General features: G+C 51.0%; 1 protein-coding gene across 4 annotated transcripts in view; it reads right to left on the bottom strand.

Annotated features, from left to right (window-relative positions):
* Positions 1-18,655, bottom strand: part of IGDCC4 (immunoglobulin superfamily DCC subclass member 4) — a 40,604-nt gene that overhangs the window by 9,799 nt on the left and 12,150 nt on the right. For 2 of the 4 annotated variants that reach the window (XM_041745441.1, XM_041745443.1), the window contains 10 exons: positions 13,485-13,621; positions 11,955-12,095; positions 8,049-8,204; positions 6,987-7,400; positions 6,267-6,431; positions 5,586-5,723; positions 4,529-4,699; positions 3,088-3,324; positions 2,836-2,937; positions 529-712 (listed from right to left, as the gene is read on the bottom strand). In XM_041745441.1, coding sequence (XP_041601375.1) covers positions 529-712; positions 2,836-2,937; positions 3,088-3,324; positions 4,529-4,699; positions 5,586-5,723; positions 6,267-6,431; positions 6,987-7,400; positions 8,049-8,204; positions 11,955-12,095; positions 13,485-13,621 — 1,845 coding nt within the window. Of the gene's footprint in view, positions 1-528; positions 713-2,835; positions 2,938-3,087; positions 3,325-4,528; positions 4,700-5,585; positions 5,724-6,266; positions 6,432-6,986; positions 7,401-8,048; positions 8,205-11,954; positions 12,096-12,341; positions 13,194-13,484; positions 13,622-18,655 lie in introns of those variants that run through there. The other 2 variants (XM_041745444.1, XM_041745442.1) reach the window with 2 other exon arrangements.

Here is an 18,655-nt window from a genome sequence, read left to right as displayed (position 1 = left end):
CTAGGCCCTCTGCTCCAGGAAACCTTCCCGGATTAATCCAAGTCATCGTCCACCCAAGGATCCATCTCTGATGCATCTTTTCCTTGACTTAATGTACTTTGGCTGCAGTTGTACATATCTACCATGTTTCTCTATTTTATTCTGTTTTATTTGCTTTATTGTGTTTTTGATTATACTTTTATGTAATTTTTCTTCTGCCTAACCAGCAGGTCCTCAGGGCAGAGGCTGTGCCTCTCCATCTGACTGGGGGGCTCTTTCAGGAGAGCATCTGGGCTGTCTCTTCCCTGTCATGTCAGGAGGTCTCTGAGATTGAAGAAATGGTCCATTGTGCATCACGTTCCCTAAGGCTGAGTGTGAGGCTCTGTTGTGAGGGGATGGGATAGGATGGACTCCCCTTTCCACCTGGCACCATCAGGGCATCAGACTCTGTGTGCCCCAGGGTAACATGCAAACCATGAAAGGTTCCTGAATCCCCGAGGTCCCTCCCCGCATCAACATCTGCTGCCCCCAACCCCCTGGCTTCCCCACCTGGTATAATAGGTGACCAAAGAGGCATTCCTGAGCCCCCAGGGGCTGAAACGCACAGTGTAGTTGACAATCTTGACTGTGGTGAAGTCTGGCTTTTTCCACCGAAGCCAAATGGACGTGGAGCTGTTTGATTCAGCATGGACATGGGCGGGGGGCAAGGGTGGTCCCCTCTGGATGGGCAAGTCTGGAAGGTGAAAACAGAGCGTATGAAAAGGAGGAAGGACACTCATCCTGAAATATGGGTGGTGGTTCACAGTTCCAAGGCACTTTTTTTTCACCCTCTGTCTTCTGATCCTGTGGGTTGAGTAGCAACATTCCCACTTCACAGATGAGGAGACTGAGGCTCCCAAGAATTAAAGAGATTTTTGCCAAGGTCATATGTACAGCAAACTGTACTAGAGAGAAGCAGCAAATTATGGTGATTAGTTTTGGAGCCAGGTTTGCCCTGGTTCCAATTCCAGCTCTGTCACAGACTCGCTGTGTGACTTGGGAAAAGCTACTTAACCTCTCTATGCCTCCATTCCCTATTCTGTCAGTGGGGCCGATTAACAGTACCTCCTTCATACTGTTGTGATGAGCATTAAATTAGCCAATACTGGGATCCCTGGGTGGCGCAGCGGTTTGGCGCCGGCCTTTGGCCCAGGGCGCGATCCTGGAGACCCGGGATCGAATCCCACATCAGGTTCCCGGTGCATGGAGCCTGCCTTCTCCCTCTGCCTGTGTCTCTGCCTCTCTCTCTCTCTGTGACTATCATAAATAAATAAAAATTAAAAAAAAATAAAATAAAATAAATTAGCCAATACTTGTTAAGGATATAGAAAAGTGTGTGGCACATTGTTATGGACTCAATGTTTGTGTTCATCTGTTGAGACTGGAATCTGTGGTGGAGCCCTCATGAACAGGACTGGTGCCTATCTTCGTCCCTCCGGGCAAAGTACCACACACTGGGTAGTTTACAAACAATAGAAATTTATCTCTCACAGTTGTGGAAGCCAGAGTCTGAGACCAGGATGCCAGCATGCTCAAGTTCTGGTAAAGAGCCCATGTGTGGGTTACAGACTGCCAATTTCTCGTTGTATGACCTTATGGAGGAGAGCAGAGAGAGGAAGCGAGTTCTCTTGTGATTTTTATAAGGGTGTGATTTCCTAAGGGCCCCCCCCTCCAGATCATAATTATTTAACCCTACTTATCTCCTAATACACCATATTGGAGAGTAGTTTCAATGTATGAATTGGGGGGAAGAAGGGCGTGCAAACGTTCAGCCCATAACTGTGCCCTTATGGAAGAGCCCCCCAGAAGGCTCTCCAGCCCTTCCTGCCACGTGAGGACACAGTGAGAAGATGCCTTATGGTCTATGAACCAGAAAGTGGGCTCTCACCATTCACTGAGTCTGCTGATGCCTTGATCTTGGACTTCCTCCAAGACTCTGAGAAATAAATGCTTGTTTCAACCACCCAATCTAGGGTATTTTTAACGGCAGCTTGAACTAAGACATATAGTAAGTATTATATATTATAGGATGGTGTGTTTATCACATCAATACAGAATAAAATAAACTCCATGACAGCAGGTACCTTATCTGCACTGTTCATCACTAAATTTCCAGAACAGGTTAGTAGACAGTGAAATATTTGCTGAGTGAACAAATTGGAATTAGAAGCTAGGTTTCTTGGTTCCTGGTTGAGTGCTCCTTTGGCAAAACCACATACATGGTTGAAAATCAGCCTTGGGAAGTAAGGGGTGAGGGGGTGTCATGATGGGCAAATGGGGTAGCCCATGCAGAGCCACGGGGCAGCATACTACAGCGGACAGACTTTTGTCAGGCAGTCAGGAGACCTCGTTCTAGTCTAGGCTCTGTGCCACCTTGGGCAAATCCCTTTATTTCTCTGAGGCTTAGTTTCCCGATGGGCCACAGAGGGACACTCTCCCAGCATAGAGTGGAGGGATAATCTGATAGATAGTAATGTAGGTGGATGTGTTTTTTAAAAATGTTTAAAGGTCAAACAGGGTCAGGAGTTACTGATCAACCATGGGATTTCTCTCTGTTCAAACCTTCCAAATTACCACTGCCATGGATGATGAAAATCCAGTGGCACGCCTGTAAGGCACTGCACTAACTGAAACTTCTCTCTGCAGCAGAGGCTTCTGGGGCTAGAAGAGGCCCTTTGAGCCTTGGAGAATGGGACTGGGGGAGGCTGAGGCTATTGGATGGCTGACCACTAGGACTGGCCCAGAGGAAAGGGGAAGGCAGTAGCACACAGACCCCTCGACAGAGCCCTCCTCCCGCTGCTTCCTGAGCCTCCTCACCTGGCGTGGGAGCCTTTTCTGTTTTGCCCTTCCACACTGCCGCATAGCCGTCCTCGTGTTTGTTGAATGCCACAAGCTTCACCTCGTACAGCCGGCCAGGGGCTGGGGAAGGTCATGGGGGTCACTGGCTAGAGGGGCCTCTGAGGCCACCCTTTCATCCCAGAGAGTGTCCCGTTCCCAGCTCCCATGCCCAGCTGCCCAGGTCCCACCCAAGGCTAAATCTGTCTCACTCCCTCCTGCAGCCCTCCTCACCTAGCTGGGTCAGCTCATACTGCTTCACTTTCTTCTTGAGCCGGACAGGCCCCACATCCCAGGCCTGGTCTCCACGGCCCCCTGGGGGACTCTCACCACCAGCCTCCTCCTCGGCCCCCACCTCCCGCCAGTAGAGTTTGTAGCCAGAGATCTGGGCGGGGTGGGGGGGCGGCTGCCACGACACCACCAGGGACTCCATCCTTGCCCGGACCTTCAACTCTGCAGGGGCAAAAGGGACTGGGGGCAGAGGAGCAGGATGGGAAGAAGAAGTGAGAGAATGGGGAATGAGAAGGAAGGCAGGGATGGGAGAAGAGGATGAGGCAGGAAGAAGCCAAAAGCAGGAAGCCAGCACTGAGTGAGAGCCTTGCCAACCTCCTCCCAGTGCGTCGCACTCAGCCACCACCCTTAGTGCCAGGCCTGGGCTCAGGCTAGAGGTGAACTCATTCTTCTACATGCCAAGTGCTGAGAATGCAGGGACGTCTCCTGGGTGTTTGCAAAGAGGTTAGCAAAGAGCACCCCTGGCGTAGGAGTGACAGTATATGGCACAGCACAGGGCTCTGGTTCTTCTGAATGAATGAATGAATGCATGGGTACGGACAGGCAAGGGAGGGTCACAGGGGTTGCTGAGGCTGGAAAGGAGCCATGGGTGTCAGGAGCCTACGCGGAGCCTAAGAGTGGGGCCTTGCTATGTGTCAGACACCGTTCTAAGGACCTTGTACGTGTGTTTTAACTATATTCTCAGAAACCCATAAAATGACAGAAATACTATTGTCTCCATCTTACAGATAATAAAACTGAGAAGTTAATTAACTTGTCCAATGTCATACAGATAGTATGGGTGCCAGGTTCTATCTGCCCTTAATCATTCCATTATTGGGCCTCTCGACAAAATTGACAATCCGAATTGGCGGAAGCAATGACTATTTAACAAGTTCTTATTAAGTACTAAACATGTGTTTACAATGCATTATTAATCCTCATGCCACCTTTGGCATTAAGGGAAGCCTCAGAGGGATCCCTGGGTGGCGCAGTGGTTTAGCGCCTGCCTTTGGCCCAGGGCGCGATCCTGGAGACCCAGGATCGAGTCCCACGTCGGGCTCCCGGTGCGTGGAGCCTGCTTCTCCCTCTGCCTATGTCTCTGCCTCTCTATCTCTGTGTGTGACTATCATAAATAAATAAAAATTAAAAAAAAAAAAAAAAGGGAAGCCTCAGAGCTGTGAATGGTTTGTCCAAGGTCACACAGCAGAGAGAAGGGACACTGGAGGCCAGGTTTGTCTGTAAAGGCCAGCCTTCACCTCTACACCTGCTTCCCTTACCCGTCAAACAGGGGGAGCCATGGAAGGTCTCTGATTGGAGAGGGTGGTTGGGCCTCTGTTCCAAAGGCACATGTACACCCACATGGTCACACACACTATCTTTCCTCTCCCCTCAAACCCCATACCGTGGCTCTGGTTGTGCATACTGGGCGTCCGGTGCTGCATCCACTGGGAAGGGGTCCCGTAGCCAGCCCCGGTGCCAGCCGAAATCCGAACTCGATACACCTTGTTGGGCTGAAGTGCACTCAGTGTAAACTGTGTCTCATTTCCAGGCACCTCGGTGGAGAAAACCTGATCTGCCGGGACAGAAAATATGGCTGCAGGGTGGCTACCTTAGGACCATGACTCCTCAACGTCCCCATACCAGCTACTCTACCCCAGATCCCAGTTCCTCAGTGCCCATGAGAGCCTGAGGCCCTCTGAGCACTGAAGCCCTGGTGCCTAGACGGACTCTACAGCTCCAGAGCTGACTCCTGTGCCTCTGGCCTGGGCTGACGCAGGCCATCGGCTTCAGCTCAGAGTGGAGAGAACCATGGCGTGGACTGCACACTTCCCCTTGAACTGTCATCATCCCCTTAGGCACACACTAGACCGCAGGCGCAAGGGGTTGTCTCTGAAGGCCATCAGGCACCGCCTTCTGGAACCCTGGTGACCACCCTAAGCCCCCTTCCTCACCCTTCCCAACTTCTTCACTCTCACCCTAGCCCCCAGCCACTTGTCTTCCCCTAACTCTTTATACCTTTCATATCCTCTCCCCTAAATCACCTACATCTGCCCTAACACATCCTCCCCAATGCTGTTTCCTCAAACCTGCAAGCATGCCCTCCACTGCCCATCCCTTATCTGCTTTTTGAATTGGAAGGGACTCCAGGGATTACCTAGGCTACTCGCCTCATTTCACAGATGAGGAAACTGAGGCAGGAACTTAACAGCATTATCCACTATAGCTGTAGAGGAGGTGGGGCTACAACCCAGACCTCCCTCCGTCAGGAGCTTTGCCTCTTTGGCTTCCCTACACCCAGACCATACTCCTCTTGTCCAGGTTCCTATTTCTCTACTCCACAGCTCTGCCTCATTGCCTCAGACATCCCCTGACCTCTGCTTGGGTCCACAGCTACTCTGGTCAGCCCTTCCTATCAACAATGCCCAGCTAGGGGGAGCCCTCACCCTGCCCCCACTTACCTTCCTTTCCCAAACCGTACTCTATCTTGTACTTCACCACCTGCCCATTGCTCAGGCTGGGAGGCAGGGGCAGCCACGCCACCCTGATGTCCAAGGGGTTGGGGCTGGACAGGGAGAGCTGGGGCGCTGCACTGGGGACTGAGACAGAAGAACATCAGGGTGAGCTCTGCTCCACCGACGTGGAAGGTGAGGCCCAGGAGCGGTCAGAGACTTGCCCAGGTCACACAGCAAGTCAGAAGGAGGCCCAGGACCAGGATCTGAGGGAGGAAAGGGAGCCTCTCAGGGGAGCCCCAAACTGGATATGAGGGGATATCCTTCCAACCCCAAAGCCAGAAAAAGGTTTGGGGCACAATCTTCTACATCCAGTGGGTTCACGTCACCGGCCCCTGCCTGACTGGATGGTACATGGGTATTGAAAAGGGCCATATGACATAGGGAATCAAGACCTGGACTCAAGTCCCAGCTGTACTACTGACCTTGGGCAAGTCACTCTCATTTTCTGGGCCTCAGTTTCCCAAACTCTAAATTGGGAAGAATCCATATCCACCCCCTTACGTGGCACAAAAGATGGTAAGAGGCAGGTAAACGTGCCTTGGCATATGCTGGTAAAAAGAAGCGAGCTACCATCCCCAGGGAATTTTTTGGAACCCAAGGTGCCTCTTGAAGGTTTAGAGGCCCTACCATCATCCAGGGTGTGGACCAGCGCTGGGGTGGAGGTGCGGCTGGCCCCCAGCTGGGAGTAGGCCACCACGTAGAACTCATAATCGGTGTTGGGTTCCAGGTCCCGAACCTGCAGCTCTGTGGTGTCATTGTTCACTGCAAACTGGTATTCCACATTGTCCATGCCTGGGGCAGTGACACAGGGGACAAAGGGACTGTCAGAGAGCCACCCCAAAGGTCTGCCAGCTGGAGGCTATCTAGGGATCCTTCATATTGTCCCAGGCTCCAGAATAGTCTGTGTATAACTAAATCACCAGATCACATGAGCTGGAGAGTATAGACTTCCCTGGCTTCTAGTCTCACTGTATTAATTCCTCCACCAATTAGGAAGTTCCTTCTCGTGTCTAATTGAAATGACTCCTACTGCAGTTAATAAACCGGCTCCCGGAATGCCAAGGCATTTTCCCTGGGAGGAAAGGCATCCTCTTTCTCCTCTATCAAAACAGACTGTGGCTGAGGGGGAACCGGGCCACGCACACGTTAACCCTTCCAGCACGGCCTCGAAGACTGCGGCCTAGGGCACATCTAGGCGGGTCTCTCCCGTAGGCTTTCACCCCGCCCCCTCCCGTCCCCTCCCCTCCCGTCCCACCCCACCCCCAAAAGTTCCCACCCGGCAATCCTTCCGTCACCTAACTTGTGCCGCCCTCAGGGCGCCCCCTCGCGGGTCCCCAGCAGACGTACCCCGTGCCTTCTGGTAGTGGAGGGAGAAGCCGATGATCTGTTCGCTGTGCAGCTCGGGGCGCTCCCAGGCCACCAGCACCGCGGAGCTGCTCAGCGGCGTGGCCGTGACCCGCGTGGGGGCGCTGGGCAGCCCCTCGCGCACCACGACGGCCAGGGGCGCGGCGGCGCACGCGGTGCCCGCGCTGTTCTCGGCCACGCACTGGTAGTAGCCGGCGTCCTGCAGGCCGATCTGCGTGATGACCAGGCTGCCGCCGCCGCCCTGCACCTTGACGCGCCCGTTGGGCCGCAGCGGCGCCCCGTCGTGCAGCCAGCGCAGCGCGGGCCGCGGCTCCCCCGCCGCCCGGCACACGAAGCGCGCGGTGCTCGCCCGCGTCCGCGACAGCGGCTCCGGTGCCTGCGAGATGGCCGGGGCCGCTGGGGGCGGGGGATGGGGGACACGCTGACGGCGCGCCCGGGCCGCGGGGGCTAGGCCGCCCCAGGTCCCCCGGCCGCCGAATCCACCTCTGCTCCTCGCCCAGGCGTCCCCAAGGCCTCCGGAGCCGCCCCGAAGCCCCCTGGCTCCTCCTGGGCTTCCCCCGCTCGCTCCGGGCCGGCACCGTGACCTGCTTCTCGTGTCCTTCCGCGACCCGCTCCCGAGAGACTTACCCTTCCGCCCTGTTAGCCCGGCCTTGCACAACCCCGTCCCCGAGCGTCACCCGGACCACCGCACGGTCTCCCCTAGCCCTCAGTCCCGTGACCTAGGTCCCCTCCCCCCTCCCCCCAAGCCGTACCCTGATCACCCCTCTTCTCTCCCCGTCTCAACTTTCCCCACCCGCACCCAATCCCACCCATCCATTCCCCCACCTGCCCGCCTCCACTCCACCACCCCCAGCAGAGCCGCCTCCCCTGAGTGCCGGCCCCCTAGCGCTGGCCCTGTCGCATCCTCCAGGGTGGGCCCTCAGTCCTCCCAACACCCCCAGCTGCCCACCCCCCTCCCCAGCTTCCGTTCCCCGGCCCTGCTGGCCCGCCCCACGCCGGCTCCCCCGACCCCCACTGCCCGGTGCCCCCCGCCCCGCGCCTCACCCAGCACGCGGAGCTCGGCGGCCGCAGTGGCGAAGTCGCGCGTGCGGGGCTTGTTAGCGCGGCACACGTAGACGCCCGAGTGCCGGGGCTGCGCGCTGCTGATGAGTAGGTTGGTGCGGCCCAGGACGATGACATCCGTGGAGATGGGTTTCCCATCTGGGGGAGGAGACGGAAGAGCGGTGGAGGAGGGCCCAGAGGACTGCCCCTCCATCTACTCCACTGCGCCCTGGATGGGGGGGTGGGGGGCTTCCCACCCGCTAACAGTCCTTAATTGAATGCCAGGTTCCTCCACTTGCTAGAGGAGTGACCCTCTCTGAGCCTTCGTGTCTCCCCCTGTGAAATGGGGAGAGGGGAGTCCCTTGCTGGAGGGATGCCGTGCGGATGGAACCCAGGTTTGTGAGAAGGCCAGGCCCAATGCGGCCACCTAACAGGTGCTCAGTACACCAGTCAGTTATTACTATTACCCTTATGATTAAATGGATTTCTCTTAAGAAGGACACACTCCTCGGGGATCCCCGGGTGGCTTAGCAGCTTGGCGCCTGCCTTTGGCCTAGGGCACGATCCTGGAGTCCGGGATGGAGTCCTGAGTGGGGCTCCCAGCATGGAGCCTGCTTCTCCCTCTGCCTATGTCTCTGCCTCTCTCTATCATGAATGAATAAATAAATACATACATACATACATACATACATACATACATAAATAAATAAATAAATAAATAAATAAATCTATAAAAAAAAAAAAAAAAAAAAGGACGCACTCCTCCTGTATGGTCTTATCCTAATGGCTGAGAGGTCTGCCCAGAACCAAAGATTTGAATATATGCAAGACTTTTATCTTGAATCTGAACTGAGAACCATTTTTAAAGCCCCTGCTTTCTGAACATGAACAGAAAATCCAGAGAAGAAATGCAAATGGCCAAGAAACACACACAAAAAAAGTGTTCAGTTTCACATAATCAGAGAAATGCACACCAAAACACAGATATTAATTTTCGCCTATCAAATTGGGAAAGTTTTTAAAAACAGTAAGCTGGGGCACGTGGGTCACTAAGTCGGTTGAGCATCTGCCTTTGGCTTGGGTCATGATCCTGAGGTCCCAGGATGGAGCCCCGCATCCGGCTCTCTGCTCCTTGTGGAGCCTACTTCTCTCTCTCCCTCTGCCTACCACTCCCCCTACATGTGCTCTCTCTCTGTCAAAGAAATAAATAAAATCTTTTAAAAAATAAAAATAAAAATAAATAAAAAGGGTAAGCTGCCAGAGAAAGGGTAAATGCTGAGAGGGGCTCCACCTTGACTATGACCCAGGGATCCCATTTGTGGGCACCTGTCCCAGGGAGGTATGAACAGGGCTGATCACTGTGGTGTTGATAGTGGGCATTGGGAAAGGACTTCAAAATTCAACGGTAGGAACTGGCAGATTGCATTATAGTTATATTCAAATGATGGAATATGGTCATTAAAACTGCTTTTTGAAAAAGTTTTAAAGGGACACCTGGGTGGCTCACTGGTTGAGCATCTGCCTTTGGCTCTGGTCGTGATCCCAGGGTCCTGGAACTGAGTCTCACATCACGCTCCTCACAAGGAGCCTGCTTCTCCCTCTGCCTCTGCCTCTGCCTCTCTCTGTGTGTCTCTGATGAATAAATAAATAAAACATTTTTTTAAAAAAGAGACAGTTTTAGAGATGGTTATGATATACTGTTGAATTAAAGTAAGACTTGGACTTGTAAATATAGCATGCTCCCAATTTCTGGGAAAAATGTACATGTGCATAGAAAAAATCTGGAAAGGGGTGCCTGGTTGGTTCAGTCAGTTAAGTGTCTGCCTTCTGCTTGGGTCATGATACCAGGGTACAGGGATCCAGCCCTACATCAGGATCCCTGGTCATCAGGGAGTTTGCTTCTCTCTCTTCCTCTGCTCCTCCCTGTTCATGCGTGTGCTTGCTCTTTCTCTCTCTCTCCCTCTCTCTTGCTCACTCACTCTCTGTCTCAGATAAATAAATAAAATCTTTTAAAAAGGCAAAAAAAAAAAAGAAAAAAGAAAAAATCTGGAAGAAAATACACTTGTATGTTAACTATTTTAATCTCTTTGGGTGGTGGAATTTCTGCTTTTCCCTGGTTTTCTACAACAAACACACATGACCTTCGTAACCAGAAGAAAACAAAACAAAAAGCCATGCTTCTTCCCTGACTTGGTGGAGTAAGTTTCTAGAAAAGGAACAGTGACTGGCATCAGGAAGGACATCCTTTTCCAGGCTTTCTCTTCCTAGTCCCTGTCCAGGAGTACTATTAGCAGACTTTCTTCGAGGGAGCTCCCAGGACCACCAGTGTCAGGATTCTCTGGGGCAGCAATTCTCAAATCCTCAGTGTGCACTCGAATCACAGAGTCTCTCAGGGGACCTTGTTAAGATGCAGAGGCCTAGGGCAAGCCCCAGATTCTGCATTTCTAACTAGCTGCAGCGGGTGGGTGCAAAGACCACAATTTCAGTAGCAGGACCTAGGGCAGTTTTAAATATTAAGATTCTTGGCTCACAAACTGTCCAAGCACGAAGGGAGGGAGTCTGCAGTTTTAACAAGCTCCCTGCAACATCCTGATGCAAGGTCAGGATTTGAGAAACACTCAGAATTTCTGGGCAACATCACCTACCCTAATAATAGGGCCTTGCTGGTGCCAGACTCCCCCTAACTAGGCAAGTGTCACAAGTTCAATGAGGTGTGCAGGTCAGGGAAGTCCAAAGATACCAGCACTGTCCAATCTCATCAGTTCAGTGGGAAGTTGTTCAGTTTAATTTTTTTTCTTTAAACTCTACATAATCATTACATACCCTTTTGAACGTGAGATAAAACTTACGAAAAGGAGACAGTGTAGGCTAATAGACTGAGGCAAAGAGGAAAGGTAAAGAAAGTGGGGTTTAAAACTTACTTTTTCCATCAACTTGGGAAAAGTCACTTCTCATTGACAAAGGAAACAAAGATAATCTTTGCTGGGGCGCCTGGGTGCTCAGTGCGTTGAGTGTCTGACACTTGGTTTCAACTCAGATCATGATCTCAGAGGGGTTGGGCTCCCTGCTCAGTACAGAGTCTGCCTGCCTGTCCCTCCCCTCCCACTCTGCTCTGCTCCCCCTCTTGCATGGCCCTCCCCCCCAGCACACTCTCTCAAATAAATAAATAAATAAAATCTTTTAAAAATCCTTGCTTTTCTTCCATTCAGGACTGTAGAAAGTGGTGTACCAGAAACAGAACAAGCTCTAAAGTTTGGGCATTAAGCTCTCTGAGCCTCAGTTTCCCCATCTGTCCACTGGGAATAAGAGTCCTCACTCCTACCCCCTTCAAAGGGCTCCTCCAGGCTCTGGCAGGAGGCTGGGTGGAGCGCTCCATAGGCGGCAGGGTGCTGTGTGACCAGCATCCTCACTACCCTGATGGCATCTCATGTAACGCAGTTCCCCCCGGCACTTATCACTTGCTGCCTGATACTGTCAAATCTCTCTTCCTAAGTATGTATCTTATCTCCCTCACCCAGACGATGAGAGGAGAGGGCAGGATTCCTGTCTCTCTCACCTGACTTTTTTTTTTTTTTTTTTTTTAATTCACTGCGCCCAGCATGAAGCTAAGCACACAAGGCAGTAGCAATCCGAGTGGACCAGCAGTGGGGTCTGGTCTCACCCGACTCTAAGTCTCCCACATTCACTTGCAACACCATTAAGACCACTCTAAATAAGTGGACTCAAAGTGCTTCATAAAGGAAACATACTCCACACTGATTGAAGACTAAGTCTGTCCGGGTGTTCCTCAATCCTGGGAGAGGAGTTCCTGTGACATGGAGTGATCCCCCTTATAGCTTCCCAACCCCAGGATACATGAGATGCCACGTCCTCCTTTCCCAAGCCCTCAGGTCACCTCCCTCCACTTACCCTGTCGGACCCAGGACACAAAAGGGATGGGGTCAGCGGTGGCCACACATTCCATCACTACACTCTGGCCCGAAACCACAGTGGTGTTCTCAGGGGCTGCCACAATGACCACGTCCTGCCCCCTGGTGGACGCCAGGGACCCTGGAGAGAGATGGCAGGCAAGCAAGCAGCCTTACCATTAGGTGTCCTTCACCTGATGCTCACAGTCAGCTGGTGAGGCACATGGGGTGGGGAACAACCAGGGTTTCATTGGACAGATGGGAAAAGCAGCCGCAGAGTTTGGCAGAGCTGGGACTGGAACTCAGAGCTCTTTCTCTTGGAGCCAGGAGAGGGATAACCTGGCCTCTGGCATACCACCCCCAATCTCCCCTACCAAATGGAACCCACCCTTCAGGCAGAGGACCATCAGGGTCCTGGGTAGACTTAGAGCCTGGATTTTGAGTCTACAGTCATAGGTTCTGGCTCCAACACTGCCATTAATGTACTGTGCGACCTTAGGCAAGTCCCTTCTCCAAAGGGCTTTGGGCTCCCCTGTGGGAAAAGGAGGAGGTAGGCTCGAGTTTCCTCCACTTGACAGCTCCAGGAGCAGGGATTCCCTGCCAAGTTCTCCCCGTGACCCAGGCCCCAGGGTTAGCATGGTGAATACCTGGTTTGTCCAGCAGGTGGAGGCAGAGACCCCCTCATCCCCCCATAAGGGCTCCAGCACAGGAGGGAGAGTGAACCGGACTCAGAGACCTGCTTACCAGCTAAACCACAGGAAAGTAGGATGGAGTGGAGGTGGGAGGGGTGAGGAGGGGGATGCGAAGAGATGTGCAGAAGGGCAGGGGTGGGGGGAGATGTCATGGCAGAGGAAGGCAAGTGAGGCGCCGCTGGGGGAGGCCTGTGCTGAGATCTATTGAGCACCTGCTAGGTGCCAGGCACTTTCTACTCTTATCTCAGCTATTCCCACAACCTCCCTGAGCTAGACATTTGATAACAGCCCCGGGTCACACAGATGGTAAGCAGAGAGGCCAGGATTCAAACCAGATCTTTCTGACCCCAGAGCCTGTGCCCTTTCTACTGCATCACGCCAAGACAAGAGCTCTTCAGAGAAATGGAAAGAACAGGAGCACCAGACTGCAGGGAACTGGATTTGCAGTGCCCAGCCAGCAGCAAGGGGTGAATCTGCTCATGCCCAGAAGGCGGAGACCAGGGCTTCAGGGCACTGATACCTCTTCGGATGCCTTCCCTCCCCCCTCCCTCCCATTCGTCCCTACCTGGGGATGCCCCACTCAACCTTAGGGAGCACAGAGCATCTTGTTGGAAGAGAGCCCAGGCCTGGGAGTCTGAAGTCTCAGGTTCCAGCTCCAGCTCTATCTCTGACTTGCTAGGTGGTACTGCCCTCTCTGGGCTTCCTCACCGCACCTGTCCAATGGCACTCCTACACTGTCACCTGTTTAAAGGCAGAGCCTGGGCCTCAGGAGGTACCTCTCAGCTCTGACGTGGCTGATGTCAGAAGACCCCATTCCCCCGCCCAGCCTGCCCGCGTACCTCTTCGGGCCACGCTGAGCACGGCCTCGTGACTGAAGCGCTGGCGGACTGAGTTGGTGGCCACGCAGCGGTAGGAGCCTGCATCACTTTCCTGAATGTCCAGGATCTGGAGGACCCCGTTGGGAAGAGTGATGAGCCTTGGGAAGGGGGAAAGGGCACCTATGAGATGGGCAGGAGCTCCGCAGGGAGCGGTCCTGGGCCCACCTCCCCCTCCAGCTTGAACTACCCAAAGCATCTCACTTTCAAGCATCATTCATACTAAAAAACACAAACTAAAGCTGTGAGATACCATTTTCACCTATCAGGTTGGTAAAGATCAAAAGGTTTAAGGACACCCTATGTGGATGAGGGAATGGGGGAAGGTCCCCCTGTCCTGGTCATGCCAATCGATACACCTGCCTGCAAGGGCAAGCCTGAAACCGAATCAACCCTGCACGTGCCTTTCAACCCAGCAACACTGCTTTGAGGACTCTCTCCCGCGGATATTCTCAGGCATGTACACAAAAACATGTTTAATGATATTCACTCGAGCACAGTTACACAATGGTGGAAGACTGGGAATAATCCAAGTGTCCATCTGCGGGGTGGGAGCTAACTAAATCCGTTTGGGTACATTCATACAATGGAATGCTAGACAGCTGTTAAAAAGGAGGCAGCTTCATGTGTCCTGAAACAGGACAATTTCCAAAGTATGTTTGGTACAGAACAGTGTGTGGGGATATACGCACTTGTACGCTTGCACTGAAGGTCCCTGGTAATGGTGGTTGTCTCTGGGGAGGGGACCTGGGATCCTGGGGCTGATGGTGGGAGACTTACTTTTTATCATATAGTTATCATATAGCCTTCTATTCAACATGAACTTGTTTATCCCCTGCCTATATTACCTTCTCCCTCCCTGATAAAAATCCCTTTTATTCACACAATGTCATCTGACCCTCAAAACAGTCTGAAGAGATAGCAGGCATCACAACCTCCATTTTACTGGTGACAAAACTAAGGTTTCAGAGGCACTAGGGTGTTTTCCCAGGGACTCACAGCTGGAGCAGAGTTGAAACTTGAATCCAGGTCTTCTGGTGCCAAATCCCATGTTCTTCCCACTTGCCTGTCTCAGCAGCCATCAGATGGCTAGGGAAGGGATGGGGTCCCTGGGAAGCCCCAGTCAATACACACACTACCTAGGAGTGGTAAGGATGGATGAAGGTGGTATTCTCTGCCCTATTGGTTAAAGGGTTGGAAAGCAGCTCAGGTTAGAAAGGTCTGGAGCCCTTGCTTGGGAGATAGTGCAATGGAGGCAAGGCTGTATCCTTGCAGAGGACACTGGGGTGATGGTAAGTGGAGTGGGCTCTGGTTCAAGTGGAGGGGGTGGGTGGTGGGTCTTCCTGAATCCTCCATCTATGATTCTTGAAAGATTAGCTCATGTTTGAGAGTCCCAGTTTCTCAATAGAGCAAACGCTGCTGGTCCCTGGATGTAGGCTAGGCCAAGGTCAGAGAGAGAATGAGGCAGTAGCGTGCCTGATGAAGGTCCCATGGCTCATGGAGAAACGGGGTATGAAACAACCCAAACACAGGAGAGAACTAGCTCAAGGGTATTGGGAGAAAATTCTGGCCACAGACCTGGTAACTGCTATGGCCCAAAGACTTAGAGAATGAGCATAAACCTGCTTCACTCCCTCCCTCATCCCACAGGCAAACCCATCTATGGCCCTGGTGTCTCACTCTCAGCTCCAGCAGCTGCTTGCCTCAGTGCTGGGGCCAGCAGGGGAGAAGGCACATGGAGGAAAGGGTGGCTAGAGGTAAAATCCTGGGCCAGGAAACTTTGATGGGAAGGAAGGAAGAAGGAAGGAAGGAAGGAAGGAAGGAAGGAAGGAAGGAAGGAAGGAAGGAAGGGAGGGAGGGAGGGAGGGAGGGAGGGAGGGAGGAAAGGATAGCTCTCTTCTGACGTGGTCATCACTGAGCCAACAGAAGTGGGATGAAACCACTTTCCCTATTCATCTAAAATCTTTTGTTTTGTTAAAATATGTTTTTAGAAGCTCTGTCCTTGGAAAGATGTCCAAGATATATTGGTTAGTGGGGGCGGGGGGAGTCACAAAACAGTGTTTATGAAGCAGTTCTATGTTTGGAAACTAGATAAATGATATGTTAGGATATGCACAGAAAAAGTCAAGGGCAGTAAAGCTCACATCATTCAGGGAGGTTTTTCTCTGGCAGTGCGATCACCGGGAATGCTTATTTGTTGTGTTTAAATTTTTTTTTCTTGAATATTTATTAGGTTGGAAATATAAAACTTTTAAAAATTGAAACTGAAAAAGGCATATGCCCTTGAACACTTTGTGGAACTCCCAGCTCTCACACAAAAGAAGCTGTGACATAGAGGAGAGAACTGGTTTCAGCAGATGTGATTTTACCAAGCGACATCACATGTCTGAGCCTTGGGTTTCTCATCTGAAAAATGGGTTAAATAATTCTGTCCTGCCTAATTCAAAATCTCAACCCTAATGTATTAGGAGCTCACATTAGATAATGGACACAAACACTATCTAAGAACTGCAGATTCTAAACACACATTTACAATGATATAAACTGTACACATATTTTAAAAGATTGGGAAGGGAAAAATCACAATACAGTAACAACTGTCTGTGTCCAGTTGATAGGTGAATTTTTTCCCATTGAATTGGTATGTTTTATTATTGTAAAATTAATTCAAACCTCAAATAAAACAAAATACTTCTAAAATGAAAAGCGACCTCTCTCCAAAAGGAAAGGATCATTCCCTTTCCAAGCCTGAGTTTGAGCCTGCTGCCCCGCCTCCCAAAAGGGATTCAAGAACACAGCAGAGGGGGGCACCTGGGTGGCTCCATAGATTGAGCATCTGTCTGCCTTGGGCTCACATCCTGATCCCAGGGTCCTGGGATTGAGCCCCATATTGGGCTCTCTCCTCAGTGGGGAGTCTGCTTCTCCCTCTCCCTGCTCCCCCTGCTTGTGCTCCCTCCTGCTCTGTCAAATAAATAAGTAAAATTAAAAAAAAAAAAACAAAAAACACAGCAAAGGGGCACCTGGTTGGCTTAGTGGGTAGAGCATAAGCCACTTGATCTTGGGGTCATGAGGTTCAGCCCCAGGTTGGGCATAGAGATTATTTAAAAAAAAATAAATAAGAAGAAGTACACAGTAGAAACTACACAGCTGCTCTGAATTTCAGAAAGATCAAGGAGTCCCCACCCCAAGCCCTTCAGAGATCCACCTAGGGAAAAGGGACCCTGGCTGAGGGTCACAGGGGGTTGACAGACACCTTGGGTACTGGGAGATGGGTAGGGTGGAAGGCTGGACCGGGAAGCCTAAGGTACTGAGGTCCATTGATGCTCTGTTTTTAAGTGTGAGTGAATGGTGATAACAAAACGACTTCAAGTGGATCCAGACACACATTTTTTTATCCCAGTGGTTGCATATTTATTTTTATGACTACCTTATATTTATGGTAAGTCTTGCTGGTTTTCCATTTTACTGCAGTGAGATAATGTTCCTTTTTAGTACGTGTTAAAGTTACAAAAGAGAGCCGATTTAAAGAAATGTATTAAGTAAGTGATTGAATAAATGGCTTCAGAATGGCCAAATTTATAAAGGGGGTTTGTGAATTCCTGGGATTTGGGAAACATTGCTCTCATTGATTACTGGTTCCCATGGAAAGAAAATTATCCCCTATCATTAGAAATTAGTATAAGTACCAGTGAATTGCCTTCGGGTCTAATCTTCACCATCAGCTCCAAAAATATGCATATATACCTTGGCAGAGTGTGTTTATTAACTGCACATGTGTGCACCCAACGCCAAGGCATATGGTCTCCTCCAAACCGCTGGGCTGAGCTTATGAATAGCATATTTGTACATGTACTATATCTGGGCATGTGTAAAAATACATACCTTGGGCATAATCAAGTTGCTGTTTTAGACATTTCTTTATTTCCCCCACACAATGTGCTAGGACATGCTAGCCTGGCTTATTTATAGCTAAGGATCACTTTTCAGAGGACTTGGGGGCAAACATTCTGAGAGCCCAGGAACTGGCAGCTCCACACTTCTGGGAGAGGCCTGTGGCTTCGTAGAATGATGCCTGAACTAGATGTTGAGAGGCAAGGGAGGCCTACTGTTTGCTGAGAAACTCTGGGGGAAGTCACTTCTCTGCTCGGAGCCACAGTTGGACCACCTGACTTCTAAGCCCATCTGCAGCATGAACTTCTTCAGACCTTGCAGCTTCCCCACCCCAACCACCAAATCACAAGAGGCCTGTGTGTCATCCGTGCCAGGTTTCTGGCATCCCACACTCTGTGTCCTAGTTCTGTGACCTGGGCCGAGTTTCTTCTGTCTCTGGTCCTCAATTCTCTCACTAAACAATCCAGATAATAATATCTGCCATAACCATATGTGTAGACCACAGGAAGGATGCTCATGGTGTGTTAAGTGAAGAAAAAGTAGAAGTTGCTCTATAATTCCATTTTTGTTTTGGGAAAAAAGGTGAATGAGCAAAAAAATCCAGCATGGGGGCACCTCAGCTGGCTCAGTAGGTAGAATGTGTGATTCTTGATCTAGGGGTCGTGAGTCTGAGCCCCACATTGGGAGTTTACTTAAAATAAGCAAACAAAAAAAAACCAGTATGTGCAGTAAGACACAAATTTTAAAAGAGGATATTGGGGTGCCTGGGTGGCTCAGGTGGTTGAACATCTGCCTTCGGCTCCGGTCATGATCCCGGGATCCTGGGATGGAGTTCCACATTGGGCTCCCCATGGGGAACCTGCTTCTCCCTCTGCCTGTGTCTATGCCCCACCCCCTCTCTCTCCTATGAATAAATAAATAAAATCTTTAAAAAAAATAAATAAAAGAGGATATTTATAAAAATTCCAGAGGATAGCCACCAAAACTAATAGAGGCTTTCTATGCACAGTAAGTGTTTCTTCTGTTTTGCATATGTGAATGTGAAAAATCCATCTTCCAGGAATATAACCTAAAAGTAAATAGAGGAAAATATGGAAAACATGAAATACCTACCTTGAAAGATGATGGGAAGGATTAAGGGAGAAAACAGCTCTCATTAAATGGGGCCTATCATGCCTTTCGACATGCAGCAATTTCTCCGCTCTCTCCTACTCTCTCCAGGGGCTGCCAAGAGTAGGCTCTCC

Source organism: Vulpes lagopus, chromosome 2, assembly GCF_018345385.1.
Source record: "Vulpes lagopus strain Blue_001 chromosome 2, ASM1834538v1, whole genome shotgun sequence".
Lineage (NCBI taxonomy): Eukaryota > Metazoa > Chordata > Mammalia > Carnivora > Canidae > Vulpes > Vulpes lagopus.
Note: the sequence above shows the minus strand (reverse complement) of the source record. Positions and strands in the feature narration are given on the sequence as shown.